The 18,519-nt window shown below is 44.1% G+C and overlaps 1 protein-coding gene and 1 pseudogene across 1 annotated transcript; one reads left to right on the forward strand and one right to left on the reverse strand.

Moving 5' to 3' along the window:
* Window positions 1-684: 684 nt before the first annotated feature.
* LOC144288387 (olfactory receptor 2T29-like) lies at window positions 685-1,647 on the forward strand. The gene has a single exon (XM_077855896.1). It carries the CDS (start codon window positions 685-687, stop codon window positions 1,645-1,647), a length of 963 nt encoding a protein of 320 aa, XP_077712022.1.
* A 10,463-nt stretch (window positions 1,648-12,110) lies between these two features.
* On the reverse strand, window positions 12,111-13,680 carry LOC144289234 (28S ribosomal RNA; annotated as a pseudogene).
* Between the last annotated feature and the right edge of the window lie 4,839 nt (window positions 13,681-18,519).

The raw sequence follows: 18,519 nt of genomic DNA on the forward strand, positions 1-18,519 counted from the left end.
TGCACATGTTGTGATAAGGACCGGTGTTATACAGAGTTGTTGAATCACTATATTGTGCACCTGGAACAATTATTACACAAGATGTTTTATTTAAGCTGGATATTAAATTAAAACTTTAAAAAATTATAGCGATATTTGAAAAAAATAAAATAATTATAGTTGTGCATTATGCTTTTGAATTACTGTTTTTACTTTCTTTTGGTAAATGCATACCCAGTAGTGGAATTATGAAGGTATGGATATATTTTTAAATATTTATTTATTTATTTTAGAGAGAGACACAGAAAATGGGGGGTGGCGGACAGCAGAGGGAGAGGGAGAAAGAGAAGCTCAAGCATACCCCTTGCAAAATGTAGGGTCCAATCCGGGTATTGATCTCATGACCCTGTGATCATGACCTGATCAAGAGTAGGAGGCTTAACTGACTGAGCCACTCAGGCACCCTTAAGGTACTAATACTTTTGATTAACAGTGTGAGTTTCTACATTTCTAGTAAATTTGTTCTATTATGGGTAGTTCACAATCCTACAATGTACAGGAAATTCCCCTTATTAGCACACTGGGTTACTATGTGTAAAGACATGCAAACGCACAGAAGCTCAGTAAACATTTATTTCAGGTAGTCATATTCCACTAGTGATCTATTAACTCCATAGTTCTTCTTGGTGAACCAGGTAAAATATAATGGAGAACATCATGTGGGTGACCAACTATACTGAACGATCAGATTTTGAACTAGTGGGACTCTTCAGTCAATCCAAGCACCCAACTCTCCTCTGTGTGGTCATTTTCGTGGTTTTCCTGATGGCCCTCTCTGGAAACACCATCCTGATCCTTCTGATACACTGTGATGCTCACCTCCACACCCCCATGTACTTTTTTATCACCCAGTTGTCTCTCATGGACGTGATGTACATTTCTGTTACTGTGCCCAAGATGCTCATGGACCAGGTCATGGGTGTGAATAAGATCTCAGTCCCTGAATGCGGGATGCAGATGTTTCTCTACTTAACTCTAGTAGGCTCAGAATTCTTCCTTCTGGCTGCTATGGCCTATGACCGCTATGTGGCCATCTGCCATCCACTCCGTTATCCTATCCTCATGAACCATAGAGTGTGTCTTCTCTTGGTGTCTTCCTCCTGGATTTTGGGATCTGTGGATGGATTTATGCTGACTCCCGTCACCATGACCTTCCCCTTCTGCAGATCCCGGGAGATTCACCATTTCTTCTGTGAGGTTCCTGCTGTAATGAAGCTCTCCTGCTCAGACACTTCCCTCTATGAGACACTCATGTACCTGTGCTGTGTCCTCATGCTTCTCATCCCTGTGACAGTCATTTCAAGCTCCTATTCTTTCATCCTCTTCACCATCCACAGGATGAACTCAGCAGAGGGACGGAAGAAGGCTTTTGCCACTTGTTCTTCTCACATGATGGTGGTCATCCTCTTCTATGGTGCTGCCGTCTACACCTACATGCTCCCCACCTCCTATCACACCCCTGAGAAGGACATGATTGTATCTGTCTTTTACACCATACTCACTCCTGTTCTAAATCCTTTAATTTATAGTCTTAGAAATAAGGATGTCACAAGGGCTCTTAAAAAAATGTTGAATGTGGTATCTGTCTTACAGGAACCTATAAAATAGGAAATATTTGTACTTTTTTTTTTCTTCACTCTACAAATTACAACTTTAAGATCCCATGTCAATGTTTTTCCTCAGATTCTCACACCATGGCTGTGTTATCATCTTTCATGCCTTTTGGAGGAATGTTTCCTTGTACTGGAAAACTCTTAATTTTTACACTTCTGCATTCAAAATATTGGTACAATTGTATTCTATCCATGTTACATTTTTCAGAAGTTTATAATTGTACTGTGATTCAGCTGGAAAATACTCATATTCTTAACAAATATGTAACAAGATATTTAGAAATAAAGATCATAAGATGTGCAACTCATGAGACAGAGAGAGAGAGAGAGAGAGAGAGAGAGAAAGAGAGAGAGGTGACAAACCAAATGGTATATAATTTTGATACATGAATCCATGCAAAAGATATATTAATTCTTTATTGTGCTATTATTATTATTCTTACTAAGCATACTATTCATACTAATTCTCTATAAATTTGAAATTACTTAGGAATAAAACAGAAAGTATCAGACTTTTGTCTATTTAAAAAATTTGTCCTTGCACCATGGTGGCAGTGTAAGTGACAAATCTTGGGAATCATGCACATATTAATATGACTGATCACTAGTGAAATAATACAATTGTTGGCCTGTATTCAATTAGGGTGATTTTGTTCTTTAGGTTCCAACTCTGAAGATATCCAGTGGCTCTTACCTCTCTGAAATCATTAGTACACTGTGGTCTAAGGTACTGTGAGAAAAATATTAACCCCAAGAAGGAGAGTTTATGGTAGCTTCTTTTGAGCATAAAGGGATATCAGAGCTGAGAAATGAAGTATGTAACTTATTATACAAGCAAGGGGAGGAAATCCATCAAATACCTAGTCCTTTATTTGTTAAATTAAGTACCTAATGCCATATTATAATTTAAAATAACAAATAGCTAACCTAATTTAATATATAAATAATGAATGTCTACTGCCCCTATGGAACTTAATCTGTAGGTATTGTTTTGTGCAAACAGTTGTAATAAAATATATAAATTGTTTTGAGCCTCATGTGGAAAGGGTGCAGCTGATAAGGACACACCAATTCTACCTACGACATGTGAGTTCAGCCGAACAAAGAGGCTGAAAGGAGACCCGAGATCTCAATGTTGAACAATGACTAGATGCTACCTTCATACGAGTACAGGAACCTGGGTGGGACCAGGGCTCTTGCTCAAGGACATGATGACACAGAAAAGGAACACAATGAGCAAAGTTCAGGTGGTTGGCCAAACAGGAGGGAAATGTTCCAATGGCACCTCCTTCCAGGTTCACTTTGTACCCTCATTTCTCGCCCTTTGTGCTCTAGGTATTTACAAATGATAATAAAATGACCAGACCTGGATTTTAGAAAAGTTAAATAATTGGAAATAATTGGAGAAGAGCAACACCGTAGGTATGGAGACCAGGTGAATGAGGACGATGAGCTTGATAGTGTGGATCTAAGTGGATGGACCATCCAAAGTGGAATAATGGGATTTTAGGGTGTAAGCAGGGCCTTGTTGATTCTGGTCCATGAAACCGCAAACTTGGTGCATGTTTAGCAGTTTCTAATTAGCTGTGAATTATCAGAAGTTTTCAAAAGGGAACATTCCCTTTTTTTTCTTGATACACTCAATTTTTTCATGACTAGAAAATAAGAATCTTGCAGTATTTGGGGAAACAATATTGGAAGACTAGTTACAATGTTTTTGTTGCAGTCAAATGAAACACATAAGATATGTATACACTCTTTAACTCCCAAAATATTTGAGGAGTGTGTTTATCCCTCCTCAATTTTTTACGTGGGAATAACACATGCATTTGATGATTTTATTTTTTTTTTAATTTTTTTATTGGAGTTCAATTTGCCAACATATAGTATAACACCCAGTGCTCATCCTGCCAAGTGCCCCCCTCAGTGCCCATCACCCAGTCACCCCAACCCCCCGCCCACCTCGCCTTCCACTACCCTTTGTTCATTTCCCAGTTAGGTGTCTCTCATGTCTTGTCACTCTCACTGATATTTTCACTCATTTGATGATTTTACTGAAAACACTGTACACACGGGAAACAAAGGAGCACAGTAGACCAAGATATGTTATGGAACCATATTTTTTCAAAGATTAATTTTTTACTCTATCTCAAACAAAAAATGAGATTAAAAAGGTTTTAGAATAATGATTTTTTAAAGATTATTTATTTATTTATTCTTGAGAGACACAAAGATAGAGGCAGAGACATAGGCAGAAGGAGAAGCAGCCTCCCTGCAGGGAACCCGATGTGGGACTCTGGGACTCAACTAGATGCAGGAACTCCAGGATCACCCCCCAAAGTAAAGGCAGCCACTCAACTGCTGAGCCATCCAGGTGTCTCGAAGAATCATTTTTTGAATAAAGCATTCAAAACACAATTTTCTGTAGCTTATACTATTAAAGATTTATGAGAACTATTCAGCTGGAAAATCTTGGTCAAATTATAGTTATTATATTATACATAGAACATAATGCTCAGAATTACTAGACATAGAGGAACATTTGATGCTCCAAGTTTTTTTGTATCTAGAATGTAAACAACAAATGGAAGAGTTTCTGGCACTCATATGCACTTGCTTGCAGTTTTAAATAAGTAGCTATGCATTGAAATAGTTAAAATGTGCAAACTTCAAATGTGTTCATGTGTTTGTGTTCATGATTCAAGCAGCATTTGGCCAAATAATTTTTAGCTCATGAAAACAAGCCCTCAGTGTTCTTGTATCAAAGGACATGAAGGACTATGATTTAAATTTTTGTCAAATTGGGACACTGGGGTGGTTCAGTCAGTTAAGCATCTGTCTTCAGCTCAAGTCATAATCCCAGGATCCTGGGCTTCATCCCCACATTGGGCTCTCTGCTCAGTGGGTGGGGAGCCTGCTTCTGCCTCTCCTTTTACCTACCACTTCCCCTGCTTGTGCGTGCTCTCTCTCTCTCTCTATCTCTCTCCCTCTGTCAAATAAATAAATAAATAAAATCTTTTTTAAAAACCCCAGAGAAATTATTATCAAATTTAGGAATAAGCCAACATGGATTAAATGGAGAAACTTGCATTGTTTTTCACCGATACTCTGCTTTTTATAATGGAATATTTTATTTGTTTATTTATTTTACATTATATGCCAGTCAATGTTTTAATTACAGTATGTATATTAACTTATTCAAACCTATTAAACTCTTTGAAGTAGACATTATTTTTGTTGTGGTGTTGGTGGGGTTGTTAAGTTTATTTAATTGTTGCAGGAATACCTATCATGAGATGAACCTCCTAGCAATTTTTTAAGTGTGCACTATAGTATTGTTGACTATAGGACAGTTATTTGTAGTATCCCCATTTTATAGAGAAGGAAATTAAGGTACCGACAGGTTAGATAATATATTTGAAGCCACTAGTTAGTAATATCCAAATGGATATTTGCTAAAAGTGTGAATTCTGAATTGGTTGCATGACTGGGTCTTTCTACAGTGAAAATGATGTATTTGGGTTAAAATACTTTCTGTGATCCTTGCTCTAGGACTGGAAGTAGTGATACCAAGTCCTAGAGAAAACCAGTTTATTATACTACTATTTACTGACTGGCACTATATATTTTCAAAGAGAAGATAGAGGATGTCACACATTATTTTTAAGTAACTTCCCAAATGTGAGTAATTATACCTCCGTTATAGTATAATTTTGTAATGCTATAAACATAAATGCCTTTGCAATATAGAGGGTAAAGCATTATTGATATCAAATCATAGTCACAAAAGTTTGTTTTCCATAATTTTAGAGTGATTGAATATTCTTTCTATAGAGAAGTTAGTCTCCAAGAAATTTTTAGTTGCTTGGTACAGCAAGTCATTACTAGATTATAGTTTTCAAATTTGAGTTATGAAAATATGGCTACCACCTAAGTGCATGCTGGAGCTAATGATACAAATCAGTTATCATCTTAACCAAAGCTTTGAGTGGCAAATTAAACACCTGACGGTGGTGTCTTAGGGTTCAGAGGCCAACCACAAGCATGGAGTGATAAGGATGAAGGGCTAAGGGAGGGCTGGCAGGGGACAGTTCTGACTCATCCACCCTGGCTCATGGGCCCAGCCAGCACGCTCCTTCCTCTAAAGCAAAGCTAACCGTTGATTGATTCTCCTCAACCTATCCTCCCTCTCTCACCCACTGCCCAAGGGAAATCCTCAGTCTTATTCCACATAGTCACGCTCTTTTTCCAGCCACTTTCTGTCCACAAAAAGGAGGAAGGAAGATGGACAAACATCAACCAGCCCAATAGATGGTACCTCTGCATGGAGGGGTGGTGGGGGGCAGGTCTCACTGGGCAAATAATGACTCTGAGCCATGATCCCAGGATTCTTGAAAGAAAAACAGAATGGAAGGAGCACCTGTCTCTGCTCAGTCAGAAGAGCACTCAACTCTCCATCTCAGTCAGGGTCATTAGTTCAGACACTACGTTGGTCTAGAGATCATGAAACATGAGTGAACGAACTTTAAAAAAATGAAGTAGGTATGGGGTGCCTGGGTGGCTCAGTCAGTGAAGCATCTGACTGAGGCTCTGGTAGTGTTCCAGAGTCCTGGGATCAAGGTCCCCACCCCCCACATCGCATCCATCTCTCTGCTAGTGGGGAACCTGCTCCTCCCTTTCCCTCTGCCTGCTGTTCCCCCCACCCTACTTGTGTCTGCTCTCTGTCAAGTCAATAAATAAAATATTTTCTAAAAAAATTAAGTACATAATTTCTATCTCTTTACAAAGAGATGGAATGGAGAGATAACGCCACAAGGAGGATAGAAGGTTAGATCTCTGATCTAACTGATCTCTATGGTTAGAAAGGGTAAAAATGCTCAATTGTAGGTGATGTCTATGGTTAGAAAGGGTAAAAATGCTCAATTGTAGGTGATGTCTATTTTTAACCACAACTTGAAACAAAACAGGAACCCCTATCCTTGGTTCAGAGTAAGGGAGTTCAACAGTCAGGCTAGATAGGGGTCTTGTCATCTGTGGTGTGAAAAAAGCAGGGTTTAGCAATCTGGAACATAGACATTGTCAATGAGCGCAGGCATAGGTGTCCTCATCCCCATCAAGGAAAGACAGGAAGAACATCAGCATTTCAACCAGCTGCTTTGAGGGGCACCTGGGACGCTCAGTCAGTTAAGCATTCGACTAGATTTCATCTGCCAGGAGGTGTCACTTTTGACTCACTTGGTAAGGCTGTGGGGAGTTCTGTAAGAAAGGTCTCAGGCCAACATTTCCAAGGGGCTTTATTGGCTCCATAAAATCAATCTGAGTTTCTGAAAGCTGTCTGATCCTATCTGAGTCTATGCATGGGTCTTCAAGATGATGCTCCAGGGGCACCTGGCCTGCTCAGTCAGTAGAGAGCACGACTCTTGATCTAGGGGTTGTGAGTTTGAGCCCTACATTGGGTGTAGAGATTATTTTAAAAAATAAAATCCAGGGTGCAGGCAGGGGGCAGGGGGAAGACACTATTCTAGTCAACGCCTTGGTAACAGAACTGATCCTTCAGATGGTGTCTTGTTACCACGAGAACGGATTCACACCTAACTCATACAGATGATTTACAATGGACATAAAAGAAAGAATGCTCACTGAGAGTTTCTGGATCTTAGGGGGTTACAGGTAAGGAGAAAAGATACATATTTTAACTTGTTTACAAAAGAACATTTTTATCAAATTTTTGTAAGTTATAGATATCTGAAGAGAAAAAGTTTCCTTCAATATGGAAGAGCAACCACAAGGGGATCAACCATGTTTTGAAGGAAAGTTATTAAAAAGGGCCATCATTTTCTGTAAAGAGAAACAAGCCAACAAACCAACCAATCCTCGTTTTCCTGAATTCATTCAGTTCCGTGTTATTACTTTCTGTTCTGTTGAAATACAGCTTTTCTAAGAGTCCTGGAAATTCATACTTTATTTTTGTTATCTGAAGGTGACCAGAAACTGGTATTTGTCAAAAGTCCTTTTCGTGAATCTTCTTGAAGCCAAACCATATTTTTGCAAGAACATCAGAATGAAAACCATGAAGGATGCAGAAGTCAAAACTGGACCAGGTTAAAGACATGAGGAGAGTTCATGACCATGCAGCTGATAAGAATATTTGATTATTTTTGGTAACACGCATCATTGTGACAATGTGACATTGAGTGATGAGACTATGCCAGGACCTATGAAAACTGTAGGGATTTCATTTAATTTTTGTAACAGCTGCCATTCGGACATCTAAGATCATCTAAGAAGGCTTATCATGATTTGTTGGACAATGCTTCCCATGTGACTTAACATACTAAATAAACTACATGACTTAGTCAAGAGACTCTATTTAGGGTTGGACTTCCCAGGAATCTGTTGAAAATAAGTGAATGAAGGAATGGAAAAAACCAGCCAGCCGGCCAGCCAGCCAACCGACCAGCCAAGCAAGCAACCAAAAACCAAACATATCAGAAGGTTTCAAGGCCTACATAGGATAATGGATCATTACAAAACTTAAAACTTCTGGATCTGTGTCACCAAGATAGCCATGAGAGGTGGCTATAGAGAGGTCACCGAAATGTAGCTCCTTGAATATTGAGAAGTTTTCGCTTTCTTAAGTAGTTAAAGACCAGATAAAAAGGAATATAAAAACCTTATTTCTCTCAGCAAGTAAAGAAAAAAAAATTGTTTTATCTCTTCTGTCTACAATTTTTTGTCAAGAATTGACTTGCGATGCGAGAAAGCCTTGTTGTTTTCACAGAGAGAAAAGCCAAATCTCAATCTTATCCCAATGTACTTGGAAAACTCACTTCTCCCAATCTCAGTCCGTCCGGACCATGCATAAAATTATTTTCCAAAATCCTCCTTCAGAAACTCCTTCTTCCAAGTTCCTTTTTCATTCAGAGTCAGTCCTAAGTTTTCTTTCTCTAAATAGCTAGTCTAATTTCAGGACAAAATTATTTTTTTCTCCCTCAACAAAAAATGTATTCTCATTCCTCGTACCTCTTTTATACACCTCCTATCTTCTCACACACGGAGTTGTTTTCCTTAACGTATTCCAGCAGTTGCATGTGGCAGAATCTGAACTCTTAGAAACCTCAGTCTCTGGTGAAAAGTCAGTAGTGACCCAATGGAGCACTATCTATTGTACCAGAATTCTTTAGATTGGAAAATATATGAATACATGTCATAGTTTTTAGAAACACTGTGTGTGTGTGTGTGTGTTATGTTTATAATACAATTTTTAAGAAAACATGGAACATGTTTACTAACACACTCAAGTATCTGTAGTTTTCCTGAATAAGACAAAAGACAAAAAGAAAAAAAGGAAAAAATAAGGAAGGTGGGGGAAAACGAAGAAAAGAAAGAAAGAAAAAACCCCATCTTGGGTATTTTAGTAATTAATGCTTTGATAGTTTATCTTATGTGGAAAACACCTAGACATCCAATGAATTCAACCCAACTTATCAATGAATCTAGCACAACTGCAAACTTTCAGGTCACCAGAGATTTTGGAAGCTATTTTAAAGGTTTACCTAAAAGCCTTTTTCTTTATTTTACCTATTTGCTCTTAACAATGATAACAATATAAGAAAGACAAAATTGACCCTTTTAAGTAACCTTGGTGAACACTGACACAACAGGTATAACTTAACTAATCCATTGAGGTAGTATCAAAGCCCAGTAGGCCCCTCACTTGGGCCCGGACCCTCCATTGTTTGGGCGCGGAACAGGGGCATAAGTAGATATGGTTTTCTTTTTTGTGCCTGTCCAGGGTGCAGACAGCACATGCAGTTTCTTTTTACAAAGGTGATGGAGGGGTAGATTTCGATCACCACCATTACACACTCACGGATGGTGACGGGAGCACAGCACATCCCAGCGCCCACCCCAAGGGCTTGTAAGGCAGAGAGACTGGAAAACCAAGAGATTTTTCAACTGGGGGTGGGGGTGGGGAGGATAAAGCTGGTGATCTGTATTATGTATGGCATCAATAGCTCTAAAAACACGTCTTTTTAAAATAAACCAATAACCTTGAATTGGCTTGAAAGCCATATACGTCACCCCTGTGTCCACGAAAGCAACCAAAAGTGCTCATTTCAGGCAAGAAAATAGCCGCACCAGCTGCCAGGAACTAGCCACAGATCACTGCTACCTCCTGGGAGGGTGGCCTGGCCACTGGCCCCAAGCACTGCCCCGGCGACCCTGCCCCCTGCCGCCATCCCCCAGGGCCGTCTGGTCCACCCCCCGGAGTGGAGCGTCGGGGCAGCGGGACCTACAGGGGTTTTGGGGGGTGGACTTGCAGGAGGTGGAGCGGGCAGGGTAGGTCCTCCCGGTTCGCAGGTCCGCTGGTCTGCCAGTCCTCTCTGAATTGAGACGTAGACAAATCATCGAAGCTCTGCAGAGGCACCTTGCAGAAGCCCTTTTCCGGGCCCTCAGGGCTGCCCCATGCCACCTGGACCCCGGTTTGGGACCCGAGGGGGTGGGCACCACTGCAGAGGCGCCCCCCGCCACGGCTGGACCTCACCGGGAACGAGCCGGGAGCGCCGTGGTGCCCTACCCGTGCCTTCCCCCGAGGCCGGGCAGGTCCCCACCTCTGCAGCGGGCCTCGGAAGGCCTGACGAGAAAATAGGCTCCCAGGACCGGAACCCCACGATGCCGGCCGTCGGGCCCTCCACAGGCTTCCCTGCAAGGCTCAGGCGGGGCCCGTCGCTCCAGGGGACGTGGCAGAGAACGCCCGACGCGAAGGCCCGGGTTCGCGCCTGCGGGCTCCGGGACACGCTCCATTGCCCACGGGGACCCAGGTCAGGCCGCGACGGCGGAGGAGGGGACACCGACGGGTGTCAGTCAACCTGTCCAGGCGAACCCCGTGCTCTCCGGAAGGGAGTGGAGCTGAGATGGCAGCGGCGGCGGCGGCCCCGTAAACCTGCAGCTCCTGTCTCTCCGCAGGCCCAGGCTGGGGCGCACCGAGGGGCACCGGGCCTCACGCCAACCGGGCGCTAGTCTCCTCGGGGTGGGGGGCTCCGAGCCCAGGCTGGGGCAGACCGAGGGGCACCGGGCCTCACGCCAACCGGGCGCTAGTCTCCTCGGGGGAGGGGGGCTCCGAGCCCAGGCTGGGGCGCACCGAGGGGCACCGGGCCTCACGCCAACCGGGCGCTAGTCTCCTCGGGGGAGGGGGGCTCCGAGCCCAGGCTGGGGCGCACCGAGGGGCACCGGGCCTCACGCCAACCGGGCGCTAGTCTCCTGGGGGTGGGGGGCTCCGAGCCCAGGCTGGGGCGCACCGAGGGGCACCGGGCCTCACGCCAACCGGGCGCTAGTCTCCTGGGGGTGGGGGGCTCCGAGCCCAGGCTGGGGCGCACCGAGGGGCACCGGGCCTCACGCCAACCGGGCGCTAGTCTCCTCGGGGTGGGGGGGGGCTCCGAGTCCAGGCTGGGGCGCACCGAGGGGCACCGGGCCTCACGCCAACCGGGCGCTAGTCTCCTCGGGGTGGGGGGCTCCGAGCCCAGGCTGGGGCGCACCGAGGGGCACCGGGCCTCACGCCAACCGGGCGCTAGTCTCCTCGGGGTGGGGGGCTCCGAGCCCAGGCTGGGGCGCACCGAGGGGCACCGGGCCTCACGCCAACCCGGCGCTAGTCTCCTGGGGGTGGGGGGGGCTCCGAGCCCAGGCTGGGGCGCACCGAGGGGCACCGGGCCTCACGCCAACCGGGCGCTAGTCTCCTCGGGGTGGGGGGGGGCTCCGAGCCCAGGCTGGGGCGCACCGAGGGGCACCGGGCCTCACGCCAACCGGGCGCTAGTCTCCTCGGGGTGGGGGGGGGCTCCGAGCCCAGGCTGGGGCGCACCGAGGGGCACCGGGCCTCACGCCAACCGGGCGCTAGTCTCCTGGGGGGGGGAGGGGGGCTCCGAGCCCAGGCCCGGCTCGAGGGGCTGGCCGGGCTACGGGCCCACCCGGTCCACTGGGTGGGAGGAAAGAGCTCAAGGGCGTGCGCCCAGCCCCCGCCTCCCCGGCCCCGCGCTCCTAGAGGGAAGGACGGTGGGACGACCCGCTCCCGGGCACACGCACCAGAGCCGGCTGCCCTCCGGCCTCGTGTCGCCTCTGGGAAAGGGCCCACGCGGCCAACCCCGCCCCCCAAGATGCCCACGCAGCTGTTGACCAAGGCCCACACACTCCCCCCTTCTCTGTCCCAGTTCCAGGGGCAAGGGGCCCCCCTCTCGCGGTAGGATCAACCGGCTTCACCCCGCCTTGAGCATCACCCCGCCTTGAGGACCGGACGGGGGCCTCCACCCAGCCAGCCTGGGGCGCGTAAGGGAGAGACCTGCCTGCTGCTCACAGGTGTGGAGCACCGGATGCTCCCGGGGAGTGGCCCCAGGAGAGGAAGTTGGAGCTACAGATGGGAAGGCTGCAGCCCCTGCCCCACCTGGCTAGGGGCAGCCGGCCAACAGAGCCCCGTGTCCAGGACTGACGTTCAGTACATCCCAGCCAGGAAGCTGCTCTGCTGCGTTGGAAACCCCGACCCAGAAGCAGATGTCTATGGATAGTTTAGCACCAAGTTCCCCATGAAGGTATGTGAGGTGAAGGGTGAGGGGGCGGCCCCCTGTCTCACGGTACCCCTTTTTGGACGTGGAAGGGCTCTCCTCCGGGACCCAGTCCAGAGGCCCCGGGGAAGGTCTGCCAGCGAGGACGGAGGAGAACTGACTCTCAGAGGCCAACCAAGGCACCTCGGTGCTGCTGTCTGGTTCCGCCTGGGTGGGATTCAGACTTAGAGGCCTTTTTAGTCCTAATCCTATAGATGACAGGTTCCGCCCCTTGTCTCCTCAGCCAAGCACATACACCAAATGTCTGAGCCTGTGGTTCCACTGTACTGAACATGATTTCCATGGCAACAACACATCATCAGTAGGGTAAAACTAACCTGTCTCACCATGATCGAAGCCCAGCTCACGTTCTCTATTAGTGAACAAACAACCCAACCCTTGGTGAATTCTGCTTCACAATGATAGGAAGAGCCCACACTGAAGGATCAAAAATTGAGGCTGCTGTGAACTCTTGGCCACCACAAGCCAGTTACCACCGTGGTAACTTTTCTGACACCTCCTGCTTAAAACCCAAAAGGTCAGAAGGATTGTGAGGCCGCACTTTCACAGTCTGTGTTCGAACTGAAAATCAAGATCCAGCGAGCTTTTGCTGTTCTGCTGCATGGGAGGTTTCTGTCCTCTGTGAGGTCACCTTAGGACACGTGCAGTTACCGTTTGACAGGTGTACGGCCCCAGTCAAACTCCCCACCTGTCACTGTCCCCGGAGCAAGTGGAGCTGAGCTGCCTAAGTTTTCTCCCTTCCTACACCTCGCCTCATGTGTCAGTGAAAAAACAGTAAGAGTAGTGGTATTTCACCAGCAGCCGGCAAGGCCAGCGGACCTGTGCCCCCTCACAGGGACAGAGGAGCAACAGAGGCCTCCCACTTATTCTACACCCCTCATGTCTCTTCATCTTGCCAGAGAGGAGTCAAGGTCAACAGGGTCTTCTTTCCCCACTGATTCCACCAAGCCCATTCCTTTGGATGTGGTTCCGCTTGACAGTAGGTAGGGACAGTGGGAATCTCATTCACCAATTCATTCCCATCACTAATTTGATGACCGGGGTTTAGCTACCTTAAGAGAGTCCTAGTTACTGCTGCCATTTACCCACACTTCATTGAACTTCTTTACTCTGACATTCAGAGCACTGAGCAGAAATCACATGTGTCAGCACCCACCGAGGCCTTTGAGATGCTTTTTTTGTTTGTTTGTTTTTTGTATTTTTTATTGGAGTTCAATTTGCCAACATATAGCATAACACCCAGTGCTCATCCTGTCAAGTGCCGCCCTCAGTGCCCGTCACCCAGTCACCCAACCCTCTGCCCACCTCCCTTTCCACCACGCCTTGTTTGTTTCCCAGGGTTAGGTGTCTCTCATGTTCTATCACCCTCACTGATATTTCCCACTCATTTTCCCTCCTTTCCCCTTTATTCAATTTCACTATTTTTTATATTCCCTAAAAGAATGAGACCATATAATGTTTGTCCTTTTCTGATTGACTTATTTCCTTCAGCATAATACCCTCCAGCTCCATCCATGTTGAAGCAAATGGTGGGTATTTGTCATTTATAGGCTGAGTAATATTCCATATATATATATATCATATCTCCTTTATTCATTCATCTTTCAATGGACACCGAGACTCCTTGCACAGTTTGGCTATTGTGGACATTGCTGCCATAAATATTGGGGTGCAAGTGTTCCGGCGTTTCACTGCATCTGTATCTTTGGGGTAAATCCCCAGCAGCGCAATTGCTGGGTCATAGGGCAGTTCTATTTTTAACTCTTTGAGGAATCTCCACACACTTTTCCAGAGTGGCTGTACCAGTTCACATTCCCACCAACAGTGCAAGAGGATTCCCCTTTCTCCACAACCTCTCTGACATTTATTGTTTCCTGTCTTGTTAATATTCACCATTCTCACTGCTGTGAGGTGGTATCTCATTCTGGTTTGATTTGTATCTCCCTGATGGCAACTGATGCGGAGCATTTATTTGCTGTCTACAAGAGACTCATTTGAGACCTAAGGACATGTACAGCCTGAAAATGAAAGGTTGGAGAACCATTTACCATTCAAATGGTCCTCAAAAGAAAGCAGGGGTAGCCATCAGATAAATTAAAGTTTATCCCCAAGACTGTAGTAAGAGATGAAAAGGGACACTATATCATACTTAAAGGATCTATTCAAAAAGAGGACATAAAAATCATGAATGTTTATGCCCCTAATGTGACAGCTGCCAAGTGTATCAATCAATTAACCAAAGTTAAGACATACTTAGATAATAATATACTTACACTGGGAGACTTCAACATGGCGCTTTCTACAAATGACAGATACTCTAAGCAACCATCTCCTGAGAAACAGGAGCTTTATATGATACACTGGACCAGGTGGATATCACGCATATTTATAGAACTTTACATCCAAACGCAACTGAATACAAATTCTTCTCAAGAGCCTATGGAACTTTCTTGAGAATAGACCACATACCGGGTCACAAATCAGGTCTGAACTGACACCAAAAGACTGAGATTGTCCCCTGCATATTTTCAGACCATAATGCTTTGAACTAGAACTACATCAGAAGAAGAAATTTGGAAGAAATACAAAAATGTGGAGGTTAAAGACCATCCTGCTAAAAGATGAAAGGGTCAACCAGGAAATCAGGGAAGAATGAAAAATATTCATGGAAACTAATGAGAATGAAGATACAACCATTCACAATCTGTGGGATACAGCAAAAGCAGTCCTGAGGGGGAAATACAATACAATACAAGACTCACTCAAATAATTGGAAAAAACTCAAATAAAAATCTCACCTCACACCTAAAGGAACTGGAGAAAGAACAGCAAATAAAACCTACCCCAAACAGAAGAAGAGGGTTAATAAAAATTCTAGCAGAACTCAATGAAATAGAGACCACAAGAACTGTGGAACAGATCAACAAAACCAGGAGTTGGTTCTTTGAAAGAATTAGTAAGATAGATAAACTATTAGCCAGCCTTATGAAAACAAAAGGGAAAAGACTCAAACTAATAAAATCACGAACGAAAAAGGAGAGATCACGACCAATACCAAGGAAATAAAAACGATTTTCAAAACATTATGAGCAGCTATTGCCAATAAATTAGGCAATCTAGAAGAAATGGATACATTCCTGGAAAGCCACAAACTACCAAAACTGGAACAGGAAGAAATAGAAAACCTGAACAGGCCAATAACCAAGGAGGAAATTGAGGCAATCATCAAAAACCTCCCAAGACACAAAAGTCCAGGGCCAGATGGCTTCCCAGGAGAATTCTATCAAACATTTAAAGAAGAAACCATACCTATTCTACTAAAGCTGTTTGTAAAGATAGAAAGAGATGGAGTACTTCCAAATTCATTCTATGAGGCCAGCATCACCTTAATTCCAAACCAGACAAAGACCTCACCAAAAAGGAGAATTATAGAGCAGTATCCCTGATGAACATGGATGCAAAAATTCTCAACAAGATACTAGCCAATAGGATCCAACAATACATTAAGAAGATTATTCACCATGACCAAGTGGGATTGATCTCCAGGATGCAAGGCTGGTTCAACACTTGTAAAACAATCAATGTGATTGATCATATCAGCAAGAGAAAAAACAAGAAGCAAAGGATCCTCTCAATAGATGCAGAGAAACTATTTACAAAATACAGCATCCATTCCTGATCAAAACTCTTCAGAGTGTAGGAATAGAGGGAACATTCCTCAGCATCTTAAAAGCCATCTACGAAAAGCCCACAGCAAATATCATTCTCAATGGGGAAACACTGGGAGCCTTTCCCCTAAGATCAGGAACATGGTAGGGATGTCCACTCCCACCACTGCTATTCAACATAGTACTGGAAGTCCTAGCCTCAGCAATCAGACAACAAAAAGACATTAAAGGCATTCAAATTGGCAAAGAAGAAGTCAAACTCTCCCTCTTCGCCGATGACATGATACTCTACATAGAAACCTCAAAAGCCTCCACCCCAAGATTGCAAGAACTCATACAGCAATTTGGCAGCATGGCAGGATACAAAATCAATGCCCAGAAATCAATGGCATTCCTATACACGAACAATGAGACTGAAGAAAGAGAAATTAAGGAGTCCATCCCATTTACAATTGCACCCAAAAGCATAAGATACCTAGGAATAAACCTAACCAAAGAGGTAAAGGATTTATACCCTAAAAACTACAGAACACTTCTGAAAGCAATGGAGGAAGACATAAAGAGATGGAAAAATATTCCATGCTCATGGATTGGCAGAATTAATATTGTGAAAATGTCAATGTTACCCAGGGCAATTTACACATTTAATGCAATCCCTGTCAAAATAACATGGACTTTCTTCAGAGAATTTGAACAAATTATCTTAACATTTGTGTGGAATCAGAAATGACCCCAAAAAGCCAGGGGAATATTAAAAAAGAAAATCATAGGAGCATCACAATGCCAGATTTCAGGTTGTACTACAGAGCTGTGGTCATCAGGACAGTGGGGTACTGGCACAAAAACAGACACATAGATCAATGGAACAGAATAGAGAATGGAACAGAATAGAGAATCCAGAACTCAATCCAGGACCCTCAACTGTATGGTTAACTAATATTCAACAAAGGAGGAAAGACTATCTAATGGAAAAAAGACAGTCTCTTCAATAAATGGTCCTGGGAAAATTGGACATCCACATGCAGAAGAATGAAACTAGACCACTCTCTGTCACCATACACAAAGATAAACTCAAAATGGATGAAAGATCTAAATGTGAGACAAGATTCCATCAAAACCCTAGAGGAGAACACAGGCAAACCCTTTTTGAACTCGGCCACAGTAACTTTCTACAAGATATATCCATGAAGGCAAGAGAAACAAAAGCAAAAATGAATTATTGGACTTCGTCAAGATAGGAAATTTCTGCACAGCAAAAGATACAGTCAACAAAACTAAAAGACAACCCACAGAATCGGAGAAGATATTTGCCAATGACCTATCAGATAAAGGGCTAGTATCCAAGATCTATAAAGAACTTCTTAAACTCAACACCAAAGAAACAAATAATCTAATCAAGAAATGAGCAAAAGACATGAACAGAAATCTCACAGAGGAAGACATACACGTGGCCAACAAGCACATGAGAAAATGCTCTGCATCACTGGCCATCAGGGAAATACAGATCAAAACCACAATGAGATACCACCTCACACCAGTGAGAATGGGGAAAATTAACAAGGCAGGAAACAACAAATGTTGGAGACAATGTGGAGAAAGGGCAACCGACTTGCACTGTTGGTGGGAATGTGAACTGGTGCAGCCACTCTGGAAAACTGTGTGGAGGTTCCTCAAAGTGTTAAAAGAGATCTGCCGTATGACCCAGCAATTGTACTGCTGGGGATTTACCCCAAAGATATAGATTCAGTGAAATGCTGGGACAGCTGCACCCCAATGTTTACAGCAGCAATGTCCACAATAGCCAAACTGTGGAAGGAGCCTCGGTGTCCATCGAAAGATGAATGGATAAAGATGTGGTCTATGTATACCATGGAATATTACTCAGCTATTAGAAATGACAAATACCCACTATTTGCTTCACCGTGGAGGGACCTGAAGGGTATTATGCTGAGTGAAGTAAGTCAATCGGGGAAGGACAAACATTATATGGTCTCATTCATTTGGGGAATATAAAAATCAGTGAAAGGGAATAAATGGAAGAGAGAGAAAATGAGTGAAAAAATCGGTGAGTGTTAGAAAACATGAGAGGCACCTAACTCTGGGAAATGAACTAGGGGTTACAGGAAGGGAAGTGGGTGGGGGTTTTGGGTGACTGGGTGATGGGCACTAAGGGTGGCACTTGGCGGGATGAACAATGGGTGTCATGCTATTTGTTGGCAAATTGAACTCCAATTAAAAAAATAAAAAATATTTCTTTTAAACATGTAAGAAAATAAAGAATGTATAGGTTGCTATGGAGATTTTAACAACATTAATTCACAAATATAGTTGTATAGTTTTTGGTGTACACGTGCTTCAACTGTTTGTTTAAACTTTTTCCTTGGTATTTTATCCTTTTTGATGCAATTCTAAATGTATCTTTTTCTTAGGTTCTCTTTCTGTTAGCATATTAGGATAGAGAGCTGTATTTCAGTATTTTATTTTATATCCTGCCACTTTATGAATTCCTGTATTATTTTTATAAGATATTTAGTGTAGTCTTCAGGGTGTTTATATATAACCTCATGCTGTCTGCTAATAGTGACT

Source organism: Canis aureus, chromosome 18 (assembly GCF_053574225.1).
Source record: "Canis aureus isolate CA01 chromosome 18, VMU_Caureus_v.1.0, whole genome shotgun sequence".
Taxonomy (NCBI): domain Eukaryota; kingdom Metazoa; phylum Chordata; class Mammalia; order Carnivora; family Canidae; genus Canis; species Canis aureus.